This window comes from Anguilla anguilla, chromosome 1, assembly GCF_013347855.1.
Source record: "Anguilla anguilla isolate fAngAng1 chromosome 1, fAngAng1.pri, whole genome shotgun sequence".
NCBI classification, from domain to species: domain Eukaryota; kingdom Metazoa; phylum Chordata; class Actinopteri; order Anguilliformes; family Anguillidae; genus Anguilla; species Anguilla anguilla.
Window position 1 is genome coordinate 28,635,717 of NC_049201.1, and position 27,196 is coordinate 28,662,912.

Below are 27,196 nucleotides of genomic sequence, written 5' to 3' on the forward strand. Positions count from 1 at the left end.
AAATTTTCATTGAGAATATTAATGTTGACTGGGGCAAAACTGTTACTGAAATACAGCCTCTCGCAGAGGCGTGTCAGGCATGTACATTTTCACGGCTTCACATGTGATTACGGCATACCTGTGCACCTTGGGAGGTTCTGATTGGTACCCACCATTCTTGCTTTGCTCGTCTATAGATGAGCGTATGGCCCCACTGTTGAGAATGCAGGAGCTGACGTGGTTCCATTGCACCTCATCTGCGTATTTAAGGTTATGGTGAACCTGCAAGAAAGGACATGTTCTCTGAATGGCTTGTCACAGGCACACAGTGAAGCCTAAGTCAGGGGTAATGGAATTCTGTCATGCGTGTGAACATCTGCCAAGGAAGTCAACCTGGCATCTGCGACACGTTTCCTCAGCTCAGTTATGGCCAATGGATTATGTCCAAACAGGGAGTGCTGCTATAGAGAACACTGAAACACACTGGCAAGCTCCTGTATTGAGAGAAGGGCCATCAGTTTATCTAAATAACACGATTGACAGGGATTCAAACTGGCATTTCAACCATTATCCTCCAGGTGTCCCCTGAAGCACTTGAACAGCACAGTCAAGTGAATAATTATACAATTCAATGGTTTTTTGTGATGTTTCTAAGGTCAATTAGGTGACCTTATACAGGGAGAATGAAATAAAGAAAAGTGGACACAAATGAACATCAAACGTACACACTATGAAAAGCATGTCTTTCAGAAAGACGGAACCGATGGGATACTGCAGGGGAAGGGAATGGGGGTGGTTCTATTAGACCAGGGGGGTGATTGAAATGCAAATTCAAACTCCCAGTATATTTATTCCATCAATTACTCAGGCCAGACATTATATAGTCCGGTCAGGACCACAAACCAGACATGTACAACCAATTTGAAAACCGGACATTCCAGTCGAAAACCAGACACCTGGCAACTCTATACAGCCACCACCAACCCTGCCAACTCTGACAGAAGAAAGAAATATGTATTTATTTAGTGTAGCTAAAGCAAAAGATACATAAAGCTAGCAAAAGATATAGCTAGCTTGCAACACGAGATAGCTGACTAGGTCTACCTATCGATCTATCGGTCTCTCTCGCTAGCTACCTGAATAGATAACTAGCTAGCTTTTGCATTCTCTTTTCACTAGCTAGCTCGTGAGAAAGATAAATAACTAGCTAGTGATCCATCTAGCTCTCTCGCTAGCCAGTTCGCAATATATTTATCTCTCCCACTAGCTAGTGATCTATCTCGCTAGCTAGCTAGCGAAAAGTGAATGCCAAAGTTTTGAAAGCTCTTGCAAATGTTTTTTTTTTTTTTCACACCCTTGCCCTTTTAGGACCTGCGTACCATCTGTGCTTACTTAGTGGTAATTACTCTTTCAATGTAGATAGAGTTGGTGCAATTGGGGTAACTGGATGATATGTGATTTGCTAACAGAATCAAATGGTAAATGGACTGCATTTATATAGCGCTTTTATAGAAAGCGCTTTACAATTGATGCCTCTCATTCACTCATTCACACACACACTCACACACCAACGGTGTAAGGCTGCCATGCAAGGTACCAATCAGCTCGTTGGAAGCAATTAGGGGTTAGGTGTTTTGCTCAGGGATACTTCGACACACCCAGAGTGGGGATCGAACCGGCAATCTTCCGACTGCCAGACAAATGCTCTTATCTCCTGAGCTATGTTGCCTATCACATCTTGGGTGTCTACTGGACCTACATAATCCATTCATACAAGCTTACCATTGCATCACAGATCAAGTTTCCCAGGTTGCACTCCCGGAATCGACACTCCTCGAAGGTTCCGTTGAGGTAGACCATGGTCTTCCCCACGTACTGAGAGGAGTAATTTGCCAGGCTTTTCTTCCATTCCTCCACATCCTTAAGCACACCTGGATCTGATGACAAAGAAAATGGAAACAAACAGCTGAACAGGTCCTACTGTATTCATACATCATTACTGCAGGAACTACGGTGTTTTCCCTCACTCATTCGCCCACTTTCCTAACAGCAATTTAATCTTTGCTGTTCTCTTGCATTACTGATGTGCCATCCGCAGAGGGAAGCATACAAACATACACAAGTATAACTTTATTAACCTTCTTTATTTTGGTAGTTTACAGTAAATACTAAATAAGTACAGAAAAGGTTAGTCACGTCAGCATGATGCAGCAGTTCCAGGAAACACTGTTGGTTGCCAAATGGAGAGAGAGAGAGAGCGCACCCACACAAACAGGAAATTAAATAAACATACACCTTCACCCTTTCCCCTCATGGGTTCCAGGCAAAAACAATAAACTAAAGCAATAAACTAAAATTAGAAAGACAAAAGAAAGCAAAACTGCGCGCCAGCCTTTCAGCTCACCATTCATAGTTGGCCCACCGGACCAGCCCCTCTTACCTTTCAGTGGTGAGTTTATTTTCTTGTTGTGCTCTGACCAACAAAACTGAAACTAAATGAAATGAAAATCAAAACTTGCTGTACAGCCTCCACCCATGCACTACACTTTCCACAACAAATGTATGTACTGCAAGCTACACAGTGAGAGCTGGTAGTGGACAGGCATCTCAAACTGATGACAGCTGGTAAACTGTGGACTGTGCTTTATTGGGTGGAACTAATAAAGAAGTGACCCAATGAACCCCGGCTGACTTAAACCGCCCTACTGCTGATAGGATGGAGCAATATGTATTTCCACTGCAAAGCTTCTTTGTGATGTTCTCACTGTAAAAAGCACAATACAAATAAAGTTGAATTGAACTGAATGTGTGCTGCCCCTGAGGCATATGTCAAAATGACACTTGAGATACATGGAATGCATTCTTCTCTCTTTTTAGCATTTTCTCTTCCTGTGTACTTTCCATAATCCCATGCGTTGCCTTAACATAGAATGATGTAAACATAAATAACACACATATTTTAGATGATTTCAAAGTAATATTTATCCAGATTGAATGTATCAGTGTCTTCAGTACTTCAACAAAGACAACAAAAAATAGAAGATGGAAATCTTAATTGATGACTAGGTGGAACCAGCTGGTGATGGCACTGTTGGTTACTAATGACCCATAAGCTCTAAGCCTCTGATTAGCTAGATTAACAATACTATTAGTTACAGTAATTTACATAAAAACATTCCTTCCACATCACATACGTTTAAAACAGGACATGTGAGATTGTGCTGAATAGCACAACAAAATGGGTGCATTTGCGATCAAAAGCCTCACCTTGTGCCACACTGTTGTCCAGCAGGATGGGGTTCCCCTCTGACCTCACCACATTCCCAGCATCATCGAAGGTCACCTTCAGATAGCCCAGGTATTTCCCGAAGGCGTAGGCCTGGACAACAGGGACTTTCCGCCCATCCTCGGAGGACACCATGAACGGGTATGGGCCTGCTGGGACCTCTGAAGATGGCCTGGGCCCTTCAGAAACAGAGTCAGTCCAGCACAGTAGTCAGCTCACCTACTCATGAATAACATTTTACGCGTTACCAATTAATCAATGTTATTAATCAATGTTATCAACAATAACCTGTATTTAATTAACATGCCTGTTTTATTGTCGATTTATAAGCATTGGAAATTAGCACAAGGGACGATTTTTAATTCAGTACATTTTCCCTCTTTTCTTCCAGTTTTGAAATGCTGAATTGTATTCATCCAGCTACCAGTTATTGCTGCCACCATTACTATCAATTTAGAAAGCACAGAAAGTACATCATTTCTTCTGACACATGATGTTGAGCTGCATGTTCTTTTCACACCACAGTCCACAAGCTAAGCAAAGAACTGCTGGAAGATATATTGTGTTTAGCTTGAGTGAACAGACTGTGTGTGCCTGATTTACCAGTAGGGGACAACATCCCAGAGAGGTACCATTTAAATAGAAAATAATAAGGGACCTAGAACTCCCTGTGGTATACCACATTTTACTGTAGAAGTCATAAACTACATTGATATAGACCACATGTTAAGTCATATCTAGTAAATAGGAGCATAACCATGTCAGTCCTAACCCTTGGACTCCAATATAATTCTCTAAACATTCCAAAGGAATTTTATGATCCACAGAGGCAAAGACTGCATTTAGTTCCAGTAATGATACTGAGGATGAATCAGAATCAACAGCAGTTGAAAAGCCACTAGCCAGAGCTATTTCAGTGCTGCTGTGATGAGACCTGAAGCCAGACTGAAACCGATAAAAAAACAATGCTATTGTATAAGAAATTAAAGTTAATTTGCTACAATTCTTACAAGTATTTTGGATAGAAATGGAATGTCTGAAAGTGGTCTGTAATGAAGAACTTCTGGGTTAAAGCAGTGGTTTATAATTCAGTGTCTCTCAGCTCTGCCACCACACAGAGGACCTCTCCTGTGCATTTACAGTCCAAGAGTATTAATTTTGGTTAAGCTTCTACTGTTACGAAACTATGGCATTGGCCTACAATGCGCAATCATCCAATACCACTTTGTCAAACATAAAAGTTCACAATTCAATGAGCACCAAGTATTCATTATTCAGGACAAGCTTTGAGTGAATAAAGGCTTTGGTTATGCGAGTTAGAGTTATTTAAGAAGTTTACACAGGAAAAAATTTTTTTATAATACACAACTTTAGAGCATGGTAGATCAATGAATAAAACACTCCTAAATATTGAGACACGACCAGCAGGTTTTCTATTTCTGAAATCTATTTCAGTTACTGAATAACTGGATCACAGTAATTATGTTCTTGCCTGTGGCTAACCTTTTTATGCATCTTCTTATTGTGGTTTTATATTTCTTTGTTGTACAATAATAGTCTATACAATGCATTGTATTTATTGAAAGCTTAATAATATGCACTGTATGGCCAAAAGAAACAGGAAAGGGCCTTCCCCAAACTCTTAGGTAAGCACAGAATCTTCCAGAGTGTGATTGTATGCTGTATCATTAAGATTTGCCTTCACTGGAACTAATGGGCCTAGCCCAGAAAACAGGAAAAACAGCCCCAGACCAAGGAGTGGCCAGATTTAAATCTGAGGCCAAGCTGTACCACCTCACCTATAAAAAAAAAAGCCTGGGGCTGGGGGAAACACTGCACACAATTTTATTCCAAGCATAGTGAACTAAATAATGACTAATCTCCAGGGCCGGATCATGGTCCCGTGAGGCTCCTGGGCACATGTCTTTTGGAGACCCCCCACCCCGCCCCCAACAACAATATTAAATGATAACCACTAAACAGTGTGCTAGTGTGTAACAACACCATAATGTGCATTTAGCATACTTGTTCATTTGGGCTAGCTAATAAGCTCTCAATAAGGTTTTTAGTCCCACGGCCACAGCATCCCATGTTTTGAACAAATAATAGTTTTGAACTAATAGCACTAATAGTTAGCTAGCTAGTAGCTTTGATTTAAGCATCATGACTGGAATGCTGTTTTAACATTTATTCAACCCACTGTTGCTAGCTACCCCTTTATCTTATACCCCTTTCACACAGATGACCCGCGAAAAAATGCCACCTAACTAACTAGTTAAGTTGTGTGCCACCTAACTAGTTAGCTAAGTTTTAGGCTGATAGTTAGTGAACTAGCTGGCTTTTAGTGCAGCTAATTTGGTTGTAAGGGCAGCTAGCTGGCAAAAATTGCAGGTAGCTAACTCAGTGGCATAGGTTCTGTTTGAACATTGGGGGGACACATTAAGTGGGGGGTCTGGCGGTCCTCCCCCAGGAAATTTTGAGCATCAAAAATTTCATTTTTTGCATTTCCTGCATTCTGGTGAATTTTTATGCACCAATGTGTGACTTTTCTGCATCAATTTATGTTTTTATTGGGGGGGACAAGTGCACATGTTCTAAATATTGAGGGGGAGGTATCCCCTGGGTCCCCCCCGAAATCTGCGCCTATGAGCTAAATAATTTCTGTTAACAAGCTGAATGATATGGGCAGTTAGCTAGAGAAAACGGGCAGCTAGCTAAAATAAAGGGATAGCTAGTTACGGTAAGTCAAATAACGAACGGCTTGCCATAATATGACGCTGACTTGTTGGTGAATATTGTATGATGCCACAGCATATTGTAGTGTGCCAACCAGTGGCTCAGTTGTACAGCACTGTACTCTCTGAGAGGCTCTTGTTTTAAGCACTGTATGTCCCAAGGGGCCCAGGTGTTGCACTCGATGTATGCACCGAGGGGCTTGGGGGCCCTAGTGGTCAACTCACACTGTAAGCACCCAGGGGCCCAGGGGCCCAGGGGCCCTAGCGGTCAGCTCACGCTTTAAGCGCCGAGGGGCCTCACATTGTAAGCGCTGTGGGGCCCAGGGGCCCTAGTGGCCAGCTCATGCTTTAAGCGTGGAGGGGTCTGGTGGCCCTCACACAAGGGTCTGGAGGCAGTCGTGGTCAGCTCTCGTTTTAAACACCAAGGGGTCTGGTGGCCCTCACACTGTAAGCACTGAGGGGTCTGGGGGGCCCTAGTGGTGAGCTCACGCTATAAGCACCCAGGGGTGGTCAGCTTGCGCTGTGCACAATGAGGGCCCTGGCGTTCAGCTTCTTTCGGAAGTCTTGGGCCACGCACCGCGCATGGCCTGAGGCTTGGAGGCCCCCTGGCAGTCCAAGGCCCCGGGGCACTGGCCCCACTGGCCCCACTGGCCCGGTCCATAATCGAGCCATGCTAATCTCATATACACATACTTGAAAACAGGTTACCGGTGACTCAGATTTAAATCAATCTTGGAGCCCTGAAGTGGAAAGTCTTGATTTGTTTATATGAGTCAGTTTCACAGCTAGCATAGCATCATTACACCAATATGAGTGGGAATTTGATTTCAAACATAAGGACTTCTTACATAAAGTGCAGAAAGCACAAAATATGTAACTGATACCCTGAGTAAAATATAAATAGAATTTAATATGGTTTAGAGTATGAAGTCCTGTACCTGTATACAAGAATGTGTTTGTGTGTCCACCGATGACCACATCAATCCCTCGCACCTTCTTGGCAATCTCTTTATCAACCTCAAAGCCAGAGTGACCGAGGCCAATGATTTTATTGATGCCAAGAGTGGCCAGCTTGTTCACCTGGACCTGCAGAGCACTGACCTCATCCTCAAATGCCAAGTACGGACCTATACAGAGTGAGAGCACAAGAGAGTGAGAGACAGAGAGAAAGAGGGCGAGAGAGAGATATTTGCACCTACAGATTTAGTAGAGTTAGCGGGCCAAGGAAAAAGAATACTAAAAATTATATTTTGACATCAAGCAGTTTCTGGATTTCCTGGTTTGGATGAGCATGAATCTGCAGACTAGAAACCCCCAAATTCAGAAGTGGTTAACCCAGATCCTTCAGATCCACAATGTCTGCTCTTTTTTTTGCTTCCAATTCAGATCGGAAACACCAGATGAGGTTAGTTAACTATACAATCAACTGTTTTCATTTATTTAACTGATCGATTGAGTGCTCTTTATGTAGATCCTGTGGCTATTCAGGAATTGGATTGAAGACCGCTGCCCAATATGACAGTAGTTTACAGCCACTTCCCTGGTGGGTATCATGTAGGCGAATCAATTGTCACATAAGTTAACCATTACAACTCTTCTTGCTTTGGTTATGGGTTCACCTTTCAACCTGTGGCTGATCTGACAAAGACCAGCAGAAATGAACAAGTATCTCCTTTTAAATAAGCTGAAATTCTGTACTGGTACTTTCATGTACAACAAAAAGCAAACTACTACAGTAATGGCTAACATCACATAACATCACCAAGTACCCAAGTACAATGGAGTCATACAATGATTTCTAAAAGGAAATACCCCTTGATTGAAGTGGATAATCATTGGTTCATTTTCAGCTGTCTGATTCCAATGGATCAGATGCCAGGGCCTCAGTTTACAGCTCATGGTTAAGCAACTGATCTATCAAAAATAATAACAGGAAGTTGTGACGCTGACTCTAAGGAGGAAATGGGGTGTGCTGTGGGCATACCTAAAGCTAAATATTAAACCGGTAAACCGTGAAAGTAACAAGTGACTAATCAAAAAATAAATCCAAGAACCACAGAAAGTGTTCTTACCTGGCACTGACAAATCTGGTGTTTCTTTTGATGTGTAGCCCACCACGGCCACTCTGTCAGAGCCAACGGCAAATATCTTATAGGGAAAGTAAGAGCGACTCAGTTCTGGCACCACAGTTTGATCTGGCTTGATGTTAGCGCTGAGAACTGTGAAGTTGACCTGCTGGAGAAAGGGCTTCAGCAATCCCTCCACTCCATTGTCAAATTCATGGTTTCCAAATGCCTACAATCATGAAAAGAATTTTTTTAAATAAATAAATAAATAAATAAAACAAAAAACAACAAATCCCACCAAAACATGGTAGAGTTGGATTATAGTCAACCAGCTAACATTTGGCAAAATGTATGTAAAGTAGGTCTTGATTGGGCTTTGTGAAATGCCGACCACCACACCCAATTCTGTACTGTCTCAGGAGTTTCATCTTCTCAAGTGAAAAACACAAGGTACCATGACATTAATGTGTTCAGTCATTTGTAATATTTAAAATATGCACTTTCACAATGTAAAGGCAAAACAGCATTGGAGGTGTGAGAACTCAGCTCTGTAATGTGAACCTCTTTCTCTGGCAGCACTGTGATATATCCCTTGGAAGTGGAAATCCAGTGTTTTTTCCTTCAACAACTCAACAAGGTTTTCCACATTGTAAATAACTCATTACTGAATTGTACTGCTCATTACTGAACAAAGAGATAACTGAGTCTGGGGGAATAAAGTGTGGTTACACGAAAAACAAATACACTGCAAGAAAATTCCACAAGACTAGGTTCAACATAACCTTCACACTTTACAAAATGTGGTAAGAGTGGAACCATGTGTGGACACAACTATCTTAGAAAGAGCTAACATTCTGTGAGGTATACTGGGACAGAAAAGTAATAAAAACTGATGAATAAAAACAAACAAACCCAGAAGTCACCATTGGAGGCATACAAGCCTTGTGCAACACAAAAATTTCCCAAAACAAAATTTGCACAATGAACATCAGGCTAGTAGAATGTAACTGATATTAATTCTTACTTACTGAGTTGAGTAACCTAAAGGCCACAGGTTCGATACCCAGGTACCATTGTACCCTTGAGCAAGGTACTTAACATGAATTGTTTCAGTATATATCCAGCTGGATAAATGGATGCAATATACAATTGCAAAGCTTTCAAATCACTCTGGATAAGAGTGTTGCTAAATGGCTCTAATGTAATAAAATTAATAATTCTGTGATGTACGCTGCAGTGTTTTTGAAAATATATTTTAAAATATTTACATTACATTACATTACAGGCATTTGGCAGACGCTCTCATCCAGAGCGACGTACAACAAAGTGTATAACCATAACCAGGAACAAGTGTGTTGAAAACCCTATAGGGAAGTACAGTTCCAAGTGCAGGGAGCGACCGCGTAGTTTAACTTGGACCCAGTAGGTTAATCTGATCAACGGTATTTGGTTTGGAGCATCTAAAAACCAAAGTGGCATACAAAATGGTGTGGCAAGGAGACTGTAATAGATACACAGCAAATCACCGCCATGATATATACAGTGAAGGAGGCTTGTGTATTGAAGCTAGATTTGGCTAAATCCCCCCTCAGACTCAAGCAAACCTCTACCTCATTACACTGGCGTCCTGGTTAACTAAAAATGAAACATTTAAACTATTGGTTTTGCATCAGTAAAATCTTCATCGGAAACTCATTTATATTTCTGAAATCCAAATAAATACACCCACACTTTAGACAGTTCCGCTTTCAGCATTTTCACCGAGTTTAACATTAGCTACTAACAAGACGACAGACCGAGTGTATAACATTAGCACATACAGACACCTCCGAAATTTAGCTCCAACATCTGTGTCCGGTTTTTATGCTAAAGTTACTGGTCGTACAGAAACTGGTGCAAGACAATGACTTCTTCGCGCCAGGTAACCTATATCGCTTTTCTTTAAGTGAAAACAATTCATTCACATGTATCACTGCACCTGTACTTATAACTACTTTCTAACTAGGCTTCTGTAGCTACCCAGCAACACCGCATTTCTAATTAATGTTAGCTAGCCCTATAGATCCTCTACTGACAAACAAACAATTAGTTGGTCTGTTGTGTACAACAGCCCATTAAAACACTTCAGTTTAAAAATATTACACTTTCATTTATTTGACATTCATGGTAAAGGAAAAATGATCCAATCCATGCCTATTTCTTTCAGAATGTAGGCCTAGGTCTTTGTGTGTTTGCATGCATTTATGTGTATGCATGTCTGTCATAGCCTACATTTATATATGAATTATATCATCAGTCACTCATAACAAACACAGTACAAAAAGAAATGATATCTGATGAAAACACATTTTCAACGTACAACAATACCAAGTTACTCACACATACAAAGCACGGTCTATAAGTTATTAATTTAGGAAACATTGGGTAGCATTGCTTTGGAATACAGCTTGTTTAATTTGTGTGAGGTAAGATAGCCAATATTGTTTCTTGTTCAGTAACTTCGATACATTGATGCCGTAATTTTGAATAGGCTACTTTTAATGGCAGGCCTGGATTTTGCCAGTTTGAATGAAAGACTTATAGACAGCGTTTTGTATGTGTAACTTGGCCTTTTAGTGGGCTACGTTGAAAACTTTTTCATCAGATATTTATTTTCCAAACAGTGATTTAAGATGACTGTAACCTACCGAATTGCAATTTAACGCCTTATATTCTATATTCTATATATATTTTAGCCTACCCGTCCCAATTTAATTTGAGATAAATACCTACATGGCTTGCTTTGAGGATCACCTCTATGCATGCTTTCCAAATCCAAATTCCAAATCCTTCGGTTAATGTTGGTCACAGCGGGGTAAATCATGTGTTAAGAAAAAATAAAATAAAATAATAATCGCGCAGTATTACTACAAAATTATGATTCAGGAAGGAAGACACGTCCCCGTGTATGCACTTTTCACTTAAAATGTAGAATTGACATTTCTATTATTTGTAAAGTTTCTTCCAAACTCTTACCATCGCATCATATCCTAGTTTGTTCATAAAATACGCAGCTTCAGCACCCTTGTAGTGGTTGAACCAGACTGTTCCCTGAAATTGGTCACCTGCATCAAGCAGCAACACGTTCTTCTCGATGTTCCGAATTTCTCTTATTTTCGTATACCTCCTCGCAACTCCGGCGAAGCACACTCCTTTAGTACATTTCCCTGAATCCACGCTAGTCTCCTCTATTCGTGCGTGGACATCGTTGGTGTGGAGCAGTGTGAGCTCTAATCCCGACACACAAAAATAATTACTAATGAGGAAAAGAAAAATCGAAAACTGCGGTTTGATAAATCTCCCCATTTAGCTATATTCGACCTGCTTCACTGGGCAAACAGTTAAAAAGGTCGTAAAGTTCAACAGTAGCCTACGCTTAACAAGCGAGGTCTCGAAAAGTGTGGTGTCACAGGCGGCAGAGAGTTTGGAACATCGATAACATGGTAGTGATTGATGCACTACCCACTGCTTCCTTATGAAGAATGATTTCAGGCGTTTCCAAGTGAACTATTTTTGGTTCTCAGGAAATTCCCAAGTAATGGAGACCCTAAGGAAAATCAACACAATTCCATGTTGTACAACACAAACAGTTATAATTTATTTTTTGATTACATTTATATGTTCTTCGTGGCCTGTACACAGGCTATCTGTGACGTTATTCGTTACTTTTGCGGTGATGGTGAGATTATGGTGCTGAAGTTCATTCGGTCAACGTTCACGGGTGCCAGTAAATTAAGTGTATAATGAGTAATCTTATAAATGCACGTGATCCGATGACATTGAAGGAATGCAATGTCTCCCAGGCTTTGATTTGTGTTTCAAAACTGCAGTCGAGTATAGCCTACTTTGTGGTCTGACACATGGCCCCATATTTTCATCCCCGAACGAACGTATACTTTTGTTATTTTATTATTTATCCGGATTATAATAAAGTTGCGTAGCCGTAGTCCTGGATGCAATTGAACACCCACCCAACTCCTGAAAATCGTCTGAAAAGGAAACCTACAAAATGAGTAATTTCCCCCCCAACTGAGCAGTTACACTGAACCAGAAAACAATTACTCTCATTCTCGTTTATTTTCTTACAATCGCAGAGTGTACTTTTGCTAGTTCAAAACTAATAATCCTGTGCCAGAGTGATTTTGTTTTTGCCATTCATTTAACCAATTTGTAATGTTTTGTAAGAGAGAGAGAAAGCCAATTCACTGAAATCCCTAGCTGAACATTCAAGGCAAAAGACATACCGATGTGGGTATATGATAAAGATTTTTCTTCCCAGCAGTGAGAATCGACGTTTAGTTGCAGTATCACAACAAAGTCGCCAGGTGGCAGAAGATATCTGCTAAAAGAGTTTCAATTCCTGTGTAGACTAGGCCAAAATCTAGTTTTTCAAGAGAAAGATGTCGTAAAGAATACCACTGTGAGTGAAATTCTGTGCATTTGTGTGGTGCGGGTGACTAATTTGCTGGATTAGCCAGTAAAACAATCTGATTTTGAAGATAAACACAAATTAGATAAGGAAAACACTCTTTTTCTATAAGATTATTGAGTCTGAGCATGTTGTAGTCTGTATTTCCGGTCACTTGTCTCCCCAGTACTGTCTCTGTGTCTGTGTTCCCTGAGCTGCTTCACTCCCCTGTACTTGTGTGATTTCACTATTCGGGTGGTTCCGGGTTTTCGTGGTTTTCCCCCCTTCTTTCCAGTCTCGCTTTACTTTCTTCCTGCTGATTTCTAGTTTTACTAATTTCTACTAATCCCTACTAACTTATAGATTGTAAAGTACTAACCTCACTAATATACTAACATGTGAATATTACTAATGGACTAACACACACTAGTTTTGGGTTTTTGATAGTTTAGATCACTATACTAATACATTAACCAGTCTCCCCTTTTCCATGCTGCGCTGTAGCTCCGCCCCTTTTCTTTCTAGCCTGCTCTAACGCTGAGTTCTGCAATTGCCTGCACCTGTCTCTTGCTCTAACTGCACCTCTCTCTCTCTGCACGTGTTTTACCTGCTAAACCCAGGCCGTCTGTTATCATTGTTGTCTATGTGATTCCAGTCCGCGTTTTGTCAGTCCCTGTCATTTAATTAGTTATCCTAATGTTCTTCACCTGGATGTTGTTTGTTACTCCGCCCTCACTCACTTAACCCCTCCTTGATTGTTATCTTCCCCAGTGTATAAATGTCAGTCTTTTCCACTTGTTTCTTGTCAGAACGTTGATCAGATTCATTGTGCCGATTATTTGTAAGCCTTTGTATTTTGAGATTCTTGCGACACCCCTTTGCCCGACTTCGAGTTTGCCTGCCCCTTTTGGTTTTGTTGATCTGGTTCGACCTTCGCTTTTCTTTGACTTCTCTTTTGCCTGCCCCTTTGTACCCTCGCTATCTCTGATCTCCTGGTTTTTGACTTTTTGCCTGTCTTTTTACTTTTCTTCTGGAAACTCGATTCTGTACCGCACTATCTCTGATCACCTGGCTTCGAACTTCGCACGGAATAAAGACAACGTTTTCTTGGATTTCCCTGGTCTGCGTGTGGGTCCTTACTCTGAACGTAACAGTACGTTCTGACCAGGATGGACCCAGCGGACCCTGCCCAGGTACAATTTGTACTTGGGCAGCAGGGAGCCATGTTGGGACGCCACCAGTCCCACTTGGAGTCGGTCTCTCACCAGCTGCAGACTCTAACCTCCTGCGTGGCAGAGCTGACATCTGCACTCCGGGCCTCCTCGCCTGGCTTCGCTCCCCAGCAACCTGCGGCTCCCGCTACGCCTGACATCCCACCTGCACGTGCTCGTGAACCCCACCTTCCTCCTCCGGAGAAGTACGACGGAGAACCTGGTGGCTGCCGCCCATTCCTTACCCAGTGCCGGCTGATCTTCCAGCTACAGCCAGCTACCTTCCCCACTGAGCAGGCCCGAGTTGCCTACATAATCACGCAGCTCACCGGGCGAGCTAGGAAGTGGGGAACGGCTGCCTGGGAGGAGGGGCTTCCCTGCGTGCAGACCTCCACGCTGCTCGCAGAAGAGATGAAACGGGTCTTTGACCGCTCCAAGCACGGCCACGATGCGGCGCAAGAACTCCTGCACATGCGCCAAGGTGGTATGACGGTGTCGGACTTCGCCATCGATTTTCGTACTCTGGCTACCGCCAGTGGCTGGGAGAAGAAGGCTCAATACGACACATTCCTCAATGGCCTGTCTGAGCGCGTGAAGGACGAGCTGCTGACCCGGGACCTACCCGAGGACTTCAACGATCTCATTGCCCTGGCTATCCGTGTGGATTCACGCATCCAGGAGCGCCAACGGGCTCGCAGTCAAGGTGTCTACAACCGAGCAGTCACTGAGAGGTCCAGGACCACTGCTGCATCCCCTACCAACCCCAAACCTCCTCCAGTCATGATGCCGGACCCGGAACCCATGCAAGTCAACCGTGCCCGCCTGACCCAGGAGGAGAGGGATAGAAGGATGCACACCAGGTCCTGCCTCTACTGTGGGAAACCAGGTCACTATGTCGCAGCCTGCCCGTTAAAAGACAACGCCCGCTAGTGTATCGAGGAGCACTAGTGGGCATGATTCCGACTGAATCCTCCTCAAAACACCGGACTTGCCTGCCTGTCACCATTGAGTGGGGGGGACGAACCAAAGGGACCACCGCTCTCATCGACTCCGGGGCCGAGGAGAACTTCCTGGACGCTGGGGCCGCCGAGAGATGGGGAATCCCCTTGGAGAAGGTATCATGCCCCCTAGTGGCCAACTCGCTCAATGGTCAGAAGTTGGCAAACATCACCCACACCAGCGTTCCACTCAAGGTTCGGCTCTCCGGTAACCATCAAGAAGAGCTTCGGCTCCACATCATTGAATCTCCCCACTCACCCATCATTCTCGGGCACCCCTGGCTTGAGAAGCACAACCCCACCTTGGAATGGAACTCGCACAAGATTTTGGGCTGGAGCCCATTCTGTTTAGCATCTTGTCTGCGAGAGGCCCATTCTTCTGTTCCCGAGTCACCTCATCCCGAGAAGCCGACGGATCTGTCGGCGGTTCCTCCCGAGTACCTGGACCTTAAAGAGGTCTTCAGCAAATCCCGAGCCACCTCTCTGCCTCCTCACCGCCCCTACGACTGCGCCATTGACCTGAAGCCCGGCACCACTCCCACCAGAGGTCGATTGTTCTCCCTGTCTCGGCCGGAGACGGAAGCAATGAACAAATACCTCCAGGAGTCCGTGACTGCCGGCATCATCCGTCCTTCATCCTCACCAGCGGGGGCCGGATTCTTCTTCGTGGGGAAGAAGGATGGCTCACTCCGGCCGTGCGTCGACTACCGTGCCCTCAATGACATTACGGTCAAGACACCGTTACCCACTTCCCTCATGGCTTCCGCCTTCGAACTCCTGCAAGGAGCCACGATATTCACCAAGCTGGACCTGCGCAACGCCTATCACCTGGTGCGCATTCGAGAGGGCGACGAATGGAAGACAGCCTTCAACACCCCTACCGGACACTGGGAGTATCTGGTGATGCCCTTCGGGCTCACAAACGCACCAGCTGTTTTCCAGACACTGGTCAATGATGTTCTGAGGGATTGGATAAATAAGTTTGTTTTCGTATACCTGGATGATATCCTGATCTTTTCCAAAACTAAGGAGGAACATATCATCCAGGTCCGCAAGGTGCTCCAGAGACTTTTGGAGAACCGCTTATTCGTCAAGGCGGAGAAATGTGAGTTTAGCTGTAACACCACTTCTTTCCTGGGGTACATCATCTCCGCCGGCAGCATTCAGATGGACCCCCAGAAGATCCGGGCGGTTGTGGAATGGCCTCAGCCAGACTGTCGTCGGGAACTGCAACGTTTCCTGGGCTTCGCCAATTTCTACCGTCGTTTCATCCGTAATTACAGTTCTCTGGCAGCCCCACTCACCGCCCTCACATCCATTAAGACCCGATTCCAGTGGAACGCCCAGGCTGAAACAGCCTTCCGAGCCCTCAAGAACCACTTCACCTCTGCACCCATCCTTGTTCATCCTGACTCTGCTGCCCAGTTCATCGTAGAGGTTGATGCCTCCAACATTGGGGTGGGAGCCGTTCTTTCTCAGCGTTCACCCAGAGACAATAAGATCCATCCCTGTGCCTACTTTTCTCACCGCCTGACACCCACGGAACAGAACTACGACATTGGGAACCGTGAGCTGTTGGCGGTGAGGATGGCTTTGGGAGAGTGGCGCCACTGGCTGGAGGGCTCTCAAACACCTTTTCTGGTGTGGACTGATCACAAGAACCTGGAGTACCTTCACACAGCCAAACGCCTCAACTCTCGCCAGGCCCGATGGGCACTCTTCTTCTCCAGATTTGACTTTACCCTTGCTTACCGCCCTGGGTCGAAGAATACCAAACCTGACGCCCTCTCCCGCCGGTTTGAACCACCCACCAAGGATCCCTCACCTGACACCATCCTCCCGCGGAGCTGTTTCATCAATGCCATCCACTTGGACATCGAGGAGAGGGTTCGTAAGGCCCAGGAGGATGAGGCTGGTCCTAGTAATTGCCCAGCGGATCGTCTCTACGTTCCTGCCCAAGTCCGCTCTCAAGTTCTCCTTTGGGGCCACGCTTCGCAACTTTCATGCCACCCGGGGGCCACCAGAACCAGGACCTTTATTCAGAGACGCTTTTGGTGGCCCTCCATGAAACAAGAGATCTTGGACTTTGTGGCTGCCTGCTTGGTCTGTGCCCAGACAAACCCTCTCACCACCCACCCTCAGGTCTGTTACAACCCCTCCCCATCCCACACCGCCCCTGGTCTCACATAGCGTTAGATTTCATCACAGGCCTACCCCCATCCAACACTTTCACCACTATCCTCACCATAGTTGATAGGTTCTCTAAAGCTGTTCACTTCGTTCCCCTCACCAAGCTTCCCTCTGCTAAAGAAACCGCCAACTTACTCATTCATCACGTTATTAGACTACACGGCATCCCCACTAACATAGTTTCCGATAGAGGCCCCCAGTTCACTGCACGTTTCTGGAAAGCTTTCTGCTCACTGTTGGGTTCCTCCATTAGTCTATCCTCAGGATTTCACCCCCAGACCAATGGCCAGACCGAGCGGGCCAATCAAGTTATTGAAACCGTCCTTAGATGCCTCTGCTCCAAGAATCCCTCCTCATGGTTTTATCAGCTACCCTGGGCAGAGTATGCCATAAACTCTCACACCTCCTCTTCCAAACTTTCTCCATTCGAGTGCTGCCTAGGGTACCAGCCGCCTCTGTTCCCTAGTCAGGAGGAGGAGGTGGGGGTCCCCTCAGCGGAAGCCTTCATCCGGCGCTGCAGAAGGACATGGAAGACCGCTCGCTTCAACTTGCTTCGCGCCAGCGCCAGGATGAAGGTGACGGCCGATCGCCGCCGCTCTAAAGCCCCCTCCTACAGAGTTGGACAGCGTGTTTGGCTCACCACCAGAGACATTCCCCTACATGTTGAGTCCCAGAAATTAGCTCCTCGTTTTATTGGCCCCTTTCCTATTGTTAAAATCCTCAGCCCCACTGCTGTTATATTAAAGTTACCCTCCACCATGCGCAGAATTCACCCCACTTTTCATGTTTCCCGCTTAAAACCCGTTGTTACCCATCCCCTCTGCCCTGCCCCTGAGCCCCCCCCCCCCCCCGACTCATTGATGGTGGTGATGCCTACACCGTGAACAAACTGCTGGATGTTCGTCGTCGGGGTCGCGGCCTTCAGTACCTGGTGGACTGGGAAGGCTACGGCCCCGAGGAAAGAAGCTGGATCCCCTCTCGCTTCATTTTGGATAAGCAGATTGTTAAGGACTTTCATGTTAAACACCCTGTGCCACCGGTGAAAACGCCAAGAGGCGTTTCCTAGGGGGGGGGGTACTGTTGTAGTCTGTATTTCCGGTCACTTGTCTCCCCAGTACTGTCTCTGTGTCTGTGTTCCCTGAGCTGCTTCACTCCCCTGTACTTGTGTGATTTCACTATTCGGGTGGTTCCGGGTTTTCGTGGTTCCCCCCTTCTTTCCAGTCTCGCTTTACTTTCTTCCTGCTGATTTCTAGTTTTACTAATTTCTACTAATCCCTACTAACTTATAGATTGTAAAGTACTAACCTCACTAATATACTAACATGTGAATATTACTAATGGACTAACACACACTAGTTTTGGGTTTTTGATAGTTTAGATCACTATACTAATACATTAACCAGTCTCCCCTTTTCCATGCTGCGCTGTAGCTCCGCCCCTTTTCTTTCTAGCCTGCTCTAACGCTGAGTTCTGCAATTGCCTGCACCTGTCTCTTGCTCTAACTGCACCTCTCTCTCTCTGCACGTGTTTTACCTGCTAAACCCAGGCCGTCTGTTATCATTGTTGTCTATGTGATTCCAGTCCGCGTTTTGTCAGTCCCCTGTCATTTAATTAGTTATCCTAATGTTCTTCACCTGGATGTTGTTTGTTACTCCGCCCTCACTCACTTAACCCCTCCTTGATTGTTATCTTCCCACAGTGTATAATGTCCAGTCTTTTCCACTTGTTTCTTGTCAGAACGTTGATCGATTCATTGTGCCGATTATTTGTAAGCCTTTGTATTTTGATATTCTTGCGACACCCCTTGCCCGACTTCGAGTTTGCTGCCCCTTTGGTTTTGTTTGATCTGGTTCGACCTTCGCTTTTCTTGACTTCTCTTTTTGCCTGCCCCTGTTGTACTTCGCTATCTCTGATCTCCTGGTTTTGACTTTTTGCCTGTCTTTTTATCTTTTCTTCTGAAACTCGTTCTGTACCGCACTATCCTCTGATCACCTGGCTTCGAACTTCGCACGGAATAAAGACAACGTTTTCTTGGATTTCCCTGGTCTGCGTGTGGGTCCTTACTCTGAAGCTAACAGAGCATAAGAGTATGAGACATAGTCCGGGTGAGTGGATCCTGATGCTCGCGGCTCAATCCCAATCAAACCTAATCAAGAATTAGACCTAAGGTGTCTGTGGACAAATAATAGTGTGTGTGTGTGTACGTGTGTGTGCACAGTGCCCTCCATGGGAGTATGGGAAGTATGGGAACGGTAGAGTGAATTTTATTAATTTTTCTGTATACTTAAGGCATTTGGATTTGAAATCAAACGATGAATATGAGACAGAAGTAGAGGAAATCGGGGTTGGTTGGCACACTTTTCACTCTGCCATAGTTCTCAGACGTGCCATATGTTAAAATAGTCTAACCAGTACTAATTGAAAGATTAAGATCTCAGCTAAAAAACATGCATTTAATGTTCACAAATGATTCTTAAAATGATTTTATTCACGATTAAAGTCAAGTTGTGCACTTGTGCCAATCAGCCCCAGTTTCTGGCAACATGGAACAGGTCGGTGAGGTTGAGGTTGGTAACGAAGGACAGACCTGTGGACGGGCTCGCGGTCGTGGCCAAGGAGGCACAAGAGCAGTTGTGTCAAATGAAATTAGAGCCACTATTGTCGATGATGTAAACAGAAGTCTAACACTGGCTCAAGCTGGGAGGGTTGTGCAGCCAAACCTGAAAAGGTCAACTGTGGCATCCATAACAAGAATTTTTAAGAGAGATAATCGGTAAGTCAATATGTGTAATTTACTGTACAGGCACTGTATATTGAAATTACAGTAATTGTACAATTGATATTGCTGTCTGTGTTACAGTATATTTCATAAATACTAAAGTGTGGGTGTGAATTATCTTTGTTGTAATTTTATTTTTACTGTACTTTATAACTGAAAAAGCACCACCAGGTGGAGGACATGGCCGTCTTCTCTCTGCCCAGCAGGAGAGGGCACTAGTAGACATGGCGGTTCAAAGAAATGACATACGGATCAAGGAAATCCAAAAAAACTGGCAGATAACGGAGTCTTCAAAACATCCACTTAATCAGCCTAACAACAATTGGGCGAATTTTGAAAAATCACCAAATCACAATGAAACAAATTTACTTGGTGCCTTTCTAAAGGAACGAAGACAGAGTGAAGGCTTTGAGGCTGGAATATGTTCAGGTATGTGTATAGCAATGTTGCAATACTACAGTAGCAAATACTTTAGCAACCCATCCTCCATAAATGTGTAGACTGGTTGACATTATGCCCTAGACATTAGGGGTGTGCAGAGACGTCATTATCTGTATCTGTATCTGTTCAACCAACAAAATTATCTGTATTCGGATAGAAGACAGGAAGTGGGCGTGGTTTATACCGGAAGTCACGTTAAATCAGGCAAACGTTGTATTTTCTAACCATTGGCAATGCAATGGCATATAATTAATTATGAAATATATTTCCAAATCCTCATACTGTACTTTTCATCTCTCTCTCTCTCTTTTTATTTTTAACTAAACTAAGTTTTATGAACTGTCTGCCCCCCCCCCCCCCCCCCCCCCCCCCCCCTTTAACTGGGGTACATTGAACAATCAGAAACAGAAAAAAAATGTTTTATAAATCAAAAGATTCTGTTTTGCATTGGAAATAGAAACAATTTACAGTAAAGATATATAGAAACATATCTTTCAGTTGAAGGGAATAATCTTAAATTTCAATGATGCTGCGTTCGCGGTTCTTGATGTGTTGACGTTACGGCAGTTCGCTAGGGAAACGTGAATTAGGCCTACTACTTTACAACAGTAGCCTAATTACATAACAGTAATAGCCTACATGAACTTTTTTGCCTGTTTTATTTTTATTTATTTTCCTCTACTGAACTAAGTTTGGATAGACTGCAAACCATCTGATGTGCTCATATTTTCCCTTGGTCTCAACTGTTACCATGAATGGATTTCGTGTTCCTTATAGCCAAGACCTATACTGATACATCGGCCTACAGCATGTTACATCTTAAACAGATGAATATTGACTGAAATACAAGGTAGAACACCAGGCTTGTGTCTCGCTAGCTCCCGCACCTCCTCCTCGATGCGAAAGTTTCCCTGAGTGATACCCGGGAACAGTCAGCCCGCTGCCCGCTGCCTGCTGTGCGCTGACTCGGTGGGGGTGACTACAGAATATAGCAATTACTTTTCAATAATGTGTAGTAAATGAAACGACTAGTTAGTGAAATCAAAGTCCTGTTGCAAACAGAATGGGCATTTTTATCTAATGGCCATCCAGAATGATATGAATCGATTTGAAAAACATAATGGCTGACGTATAGAACTTATTTATTAAACGTTTTGCAACGCAGTGGCTCAAAGTTTGTTGGTGTGTGTAACTGGTGCCGCCCCCTCTCTCTCTCTCTCTCTCTCTCTCTCTATCTATCTCTCTCTCTCGCTCTGCTCGTGTAACGTTAGATAGAGGCTATGAGAACTCATCATGGAGCTGACTTTCCCCCCCCCAAATCCGAATAATAACGAGCAACTTCGGGTAGAAGAAATATCTGTTTCCATCGCATTATTCATGCTTTCCCGAATACGATATTTGGATTCGGATACATCCCTCCTAGACATCACATTAGGATTATGTACGTATGTGTGTGGGCCTGCCCATTAGTCTCAAGGGCTGGATCTAGGAAAACTAGTCATGTGGCTAGGGTCCAATTTCGCCAGGGGGTCTATTCAGCACAAATATACAGTATATAGGTAATAGGTGCTGTACATGCCTAGTTTGCCTAGACCCGGCCCTGAGACCAATGGGTAGGCCCACACACATCCATCCCTGATTGGTCAGCCTGTGGGAAACAAACATATTCAATGAGGAAAAGCACCTGGGCTTAATCCATTGTAATGTAGCCTATTCAAGTTTATTGATATTTGGAAAGCGCTACAATATGGTGCATAGAAATAATCTTGTTTTGCATATTGTACATACAGTAAAGCATTGGTCTATGTTTATCTTGGTAATGCTCATGTGTTTTATATTTCAGAGCATGATGGACATTGGTGCTGGAGCAGAGCAGCATGAGATCATATACGTGGATGAAGCGGGATTTAATCTCTGCTAGCGCCGGCGTCGGGCAGAGGGCCACTGTTGATGTTCCGGGACAGCGTGGAGCCAACATCTCAATGTGTGCTGCCATTCCCGCAATGGAGTTGAGGCTCGTGACCCTCTGCTGGGGGCATACAACTCTGTGCGCCTCATACATTTTCTGGATGGGCTGTACAACCGTCTCGTGACAGCCAAATGCTCAGACGGTGTTTATCATTGTCTGGGACTATGTAAACTTCCATCGTGCATTGGCTGTGCGAGACTGGTTTACAGCCCATCCAGAGTTCTGATCAAAATAACTTCCATCTCACTCCCCCTTTCTGAACCCCATCAAGGAGTTTTTCTCGGCCTGGAGGTGGAAGGTATACGATAGGCGTCCATATGAGCAGGCAACGCTCCATCAGGCCATGGATGAGGCATGCAATGACATTACAGCCCAGCAGTGTCAAGGGTGGATAAGGCACTCTAAAAGATTTTACCAGCGCTGTCTTGCCAACAAAGACATCAAATGCGACGTCGATGAAATTCTGTGGCCAAATAGCTGACTTAGGTGCATTAACTGTCTTAACTACTGCTTGTATTTTTTCCATAGACTGCGTTGTTGCCGTTCTCGTTGTGTTAGTGTTAATCAGTTTAACCTTCAGGGTCCAAGTTGAACTATGCAGTTGTTCCCTGCACTTGGACCGGCACTTCTCTCTAGGGGTTTCGTCATACTTGTTCCTGGTTATAGTTATACACTTTATTGTACGTCGCTCTGGATAAGAGCGTCTGCCAAATGCCTGTAATGTAATGTAATGTAAATACAGCGGAGAGGCAAAATGCTGCTTAAGCACCGAAAAGCAATTTTTTTTTTACTTTACAGTGAAGTTTGTTGTTACTGTAACTGTTTTTGCTTTTACTGTTGTTTTTGTTTTTACTGTACAATACAGTTGAGTTTACAGTACTGCATTACTGTATGATTTTTCTTTAATGATTAAACTTCATATAATCTGATCTAATATTTTGTCTTTCATAAAAACACAAGCACTATACTGCAGTCTATCACAGGGGATGCTTGCTGTACATAATTTCAAGTATTTATGAGGAAATGACCATTGCATAGTCTTTTTTGCTAACAAGTATTTTGTGTTTGACCGCATTATTTGATAATGGCCGTTGTATTTGAAAATGCACCAATAATTAAACTTCAACGATGAACATATCCACTGTTCTGACACTATAATAAACCTTAGCATGAAATACAATCTAATTTGGTTCAGTTGTTTCTATTGTGCATGCTATATATTATTTTGAGCCCAAGATTAGGAGTATAGCATTTTGCGTTATGCCCAAAGAACACTCAAACTCTTTTTTGATCAGAAGGATTTTGTGTTTGGCAGCATTATTTGATGATGACTGTTGTATATTGAAAATGCAGCAATGATTTAACTTCATTGTTTGAAATATCTAATGTTCTGGTGCTGTGATAAACGTTTGCATATACAGTTTTTCTTGATTTCTAGCACACTAAAACTGGTTCTTTTAGCAAACTCCCAAATGATTACTTCAGCTGTCAGAGGACCAACACAACTCTCAAAACTAAAAACATGTTTCACTTGTTTTAACACATGCTGCAAATTGTCAAACTTTTTCTGAAAATCTCTACAAACAAATGCCCTCATGAATCACTGGTTACACACTGTGCTCATGGAACAAACACTAGCAGTCAAAACATTTAACTCAAGTCATCACAACCTAAACTCAGTTAACACACCTTTCTCTAGGTGCAAACACTTGGCAGCAAAATTCTTAACACACCAGTCACAATCTCAGGATCAATAAATAGGGCCACAGTTTACATCTGTGTGCTTTTGAACAATGGATCCTCAAAATGGACGACAAAGGATGACAGGAAGACAAAGAGGAAGAAGCAGGAGACAATTTGTCCCAGACAAAATACGTGCCACCTTGATTGACCATTTGCTGGTGCATGGTATGACGATGAGGAAAGCTGGACAGAGAGTTCAGCCGAACTTGAACCGTTTCACAGTGGCATCCATTGTCCGTACTTTCAGACAAGAAAACAGATACTGTAATTTACTGTACTGTTACATATTGTATCTGCTGTACTACTGTGAGAGGATATGCTGTCTATGTAATGTTGAAGTGTATTTACAGACTATATGGATGACTCAGTAATCATCGGTAATTGTTTGCTCACATTGTGTTTTTGCAGAACTGAGCGGCGGCCACCGGCTGGAGGCAGGCAACGGCTATTGTCAGATGAACAAGAGACGGCAGTAGTGAACATGGTCATTGCAAACAATACCATTCGCCTGCGTAAAATTCAGATGAAGATCATTCAAGATCAGGGCATTTTTGGAGGGATTGACCGTATTGCCATATCAACCATACAGTGCATACTTCACCGCAATAGGCTGAGGATGAAGCAAGTTTACAGAGTACCTTTTGAAAGAAATGCAATCAGGGTGAAGAACCAACGGTTTCAATATGTGCATGTAAGCCCAATATAGTACACTATCTTTAGGTACATGTACAGTACTATATTTGTAGCGCATACTATGATGGTCTACCTCTCCAGTACAACAGTACTGTATGGTAATGTAATGTGTGTACTGTAGTGCCTTACTGTAAATTACTGTATACAAGGCATATTTTTCATTGTGGTAAAGTGTGTGTACACTGCATACTCTAGTACATACCTTACTGTATTTCCAATATATATACAATGTTTTTTGTAGAGAATTTTTGAGCTTGATGTTCTGGCCGAACCCCACGAATACGTCTTTGTTGATGAGGCGGGGTTTACAGTAACCTGACGAAAAGGCGGAGAAGAGGAAGAAATATCATTGATCAGCGCGCCATTGTTGACGTGCCAGGACAATGAGGAGGCAGCGTGACCCTATGTGCCGCTATCAGCCAGCGGGGCGTCCTCCACCACCATGCTACCCTGGGGCCTTACAACACGGCACACCTCATTGCATTCCTAAATAACATGGAAAACAACATACATCAACAGGAAGAAGGGGAGCCATGGCAGCCAGAGCAGTCCCACTATGTTGTCATTTGGGACAACGTCAGTTTCCATCGTGCTGCTCTGGTTCGTGCCTGGTTCACTGACCACCCTAGATTTTCTGTGTTATTTCTGCCTGCATATTCACCATTCCTCAACCCTATTGAGGAATTTTTCTCTGCATGGCGGTGGAAGGTGTACGATCAAAACCCTTATGTGCGGGGAAATTTCATGCAGGCCATGGAGGAGGCCTGTGGAGATGTTGCGCTTCAATCCATCCAAGGGTGAATCAGGCATACCAGGGCATATTTCCCACGCTGCCTTGCAAGAGCTAACATCATGTGTGATGTGAATGAAATTTCTTTACTGTATCAAGTATTTGAATAAAGTTATGTATTACAGCAGTATATACTGTAGTACAGGCTATATGATGGCCTACTTTTGTGTACTATAGCAATATGTTTCAGAGTAGTCATCACTGTACTGAGTTTCATCTCTTTTGTAGAGAATTTTTGATATTGATGCCAGAGACACTCCTCATGAACTCATCTTTGTTGATGAAGCAGGATTTACAGTAATCTTACCAAAAGGAGGAGAAGGGGGAGGAACATAATTGGCCACCGGGCCATTGTGAATGTCCCTGGCCAGCAAGGAGTGAATGTGAGCATGTGTGCCACCATCAGCCACCGAGGGATCCTCCACCGCCATGCTACCCTTGGTCCATACAACACCATGCATCTGCTGTCTTTCCTCGATGGTCTGCGAGATCATGTATACCAACTAGATCAGAGGGAACCAGCACAACCAGAGCAGCCATGCTACGTTGTCATTTGGGACAATGTCAGTTTCCACCGGGCTGTTCTAGTTCGTGACTGGTTCACGAACAGCCCAAGATTCAGCAACATCTTTCTACCTGCATATTCTCCCTTCCTAAACCCCATAGAGGATTTTTTTTCGGCATTGCGGTGGAACGTCTATGACTGAGACCCCTACATCCGTGTTCAACTCCTCCAGGCCATGGAGGAGGCTTGTTTAGATATTACAGTTGAGGCTTGCCAGGGGCGGATAAGGCATGCAAGGGGTTTTTTCCCCCTGCTGCCTGGCTGGGGCTAATATTGTCTGTGACGTTGATGAGAATCTCTGGCCTAACCCAGACCAGAGACGGGATGCTGAGGCAGAATAAATGTGATTTCTTTCTTTATGTACAAACAGTTTTTTTTCATTGGTTTATATTGGTAAATACATGGAAATTATTTTACTGTATTCTACGTTCTTTATGTATCAGTTGCATATTTTTACAGAACATTTACTTTTTCACTCAATTTCAGTTTATTTTACTACAGTACATTGAGGAATTTAAAAATTTGCAAATTTATACATGTGTTGTGTCTTTATATTGCGTGCATCATGTAAAGAGGTTGTTCTGGGGGAAAACCATAAGCGCCATTATTCATTGCAGTAACAGGTTTTTACGGTAGTGTTTTGAATTGATCTCACCAGTGTGTAATGGCTATTTTGTAGTGTATGTGTATTTGATGGCTTTTGTGTGATGTCTGAAGGCAAAGTGTGGTTTAGATGTAAGATTACATGGTTTTGAGTGGAAAGTTTGGTTTTGACATGGAAGTTTGAAGTTTGTGAAGATGAGTGTGCAGTTATGCATTTGTGTTTAGAGTTTTGGGAAATGGAGCACAATTTCAAGAAATGTGTCTTGGCAATAAAAAAAAACTGTATGCTGCACATACTTTTTTGAGTTCCTTTTTTGAATGCTACTCTCTTTTGAAATTACTCAACTGTGTTGTGTACTGTACAGTAATTTTCACTTTTCAGTACTGCAAATAAAATATCTGGAAAGTAACTCCTGACTGCTATAAAAGGTTTTTGCAGTAGTGCTTTGAATTTAACTCACTGGTATGTTATGGGTAATCTACATTGTCTGTGATTTTGATGGCTTGAGTGTGCCATATGAAGTCAAAGTTTAATTTTGATGGAAGAGTATAATTTGAGAAGAGGATTTGAGTTTGGCATGGATGTTTGAGGTTTGTACTGATTGATGTGTAGTTTTGGGATTGTGGTAATAGTTTTGAGAAAAAGGGGAATTGTTTCATAAAATGCGTCTTAGCAATCGAAAAAAAATGTAATATTCTCT

The 27,196-nt window shown here is 43.5% G+C and overlaps 1 protein-coding gene across 1 annotated transcript in view; it reads right to left on the reverse strand.

Annotated features, from left to right (window-relative positions):
• The window catches only part of LOC118232105 (snake venom 5'-nucleotidase-like), a 35,667-nt gene extending 24,095 nt beyond the window's left edge, over nucleotides 1-11,572 (reverse strand). Inside the window, exons 1-6 of the mRNA XM_035426736.1 lie at nucleotides 11,082-11,572; nucleotides 8,073-8,295; nucleotides 6,939-7,127; nucleotides 3,247-3,444; nucleotides 1,762-1,916; nucleotides 153-261 (exon numbers count right to left, since the gene is read on the reverse strand). Coding sequence (XP_035282627.1) covers nucleotides 153-261; nucleotides 1,762-1,916; nucleotides 3,247-3,444; nucleotides 6,939-7,127; nucleotides 8,073-8,295; nucleotides 11,082-11,411 — 1,204 coding nt within the window. The 5' untranslated portion in view covers nucleotides 11,412-11,572. The remainder of the gene's footprint in view (nucleotides 1-152; nucleotides 262-1,761; nucleotides 1,917-3,246; nucleotides 3,445-6,938; nucleotides 7,128-8,072; nucleotides 8,296-11,081) is intronic.
• Between the last annotated feature and the right edge of the window lie 15,624 nt (nucleotides 11,573-27,196).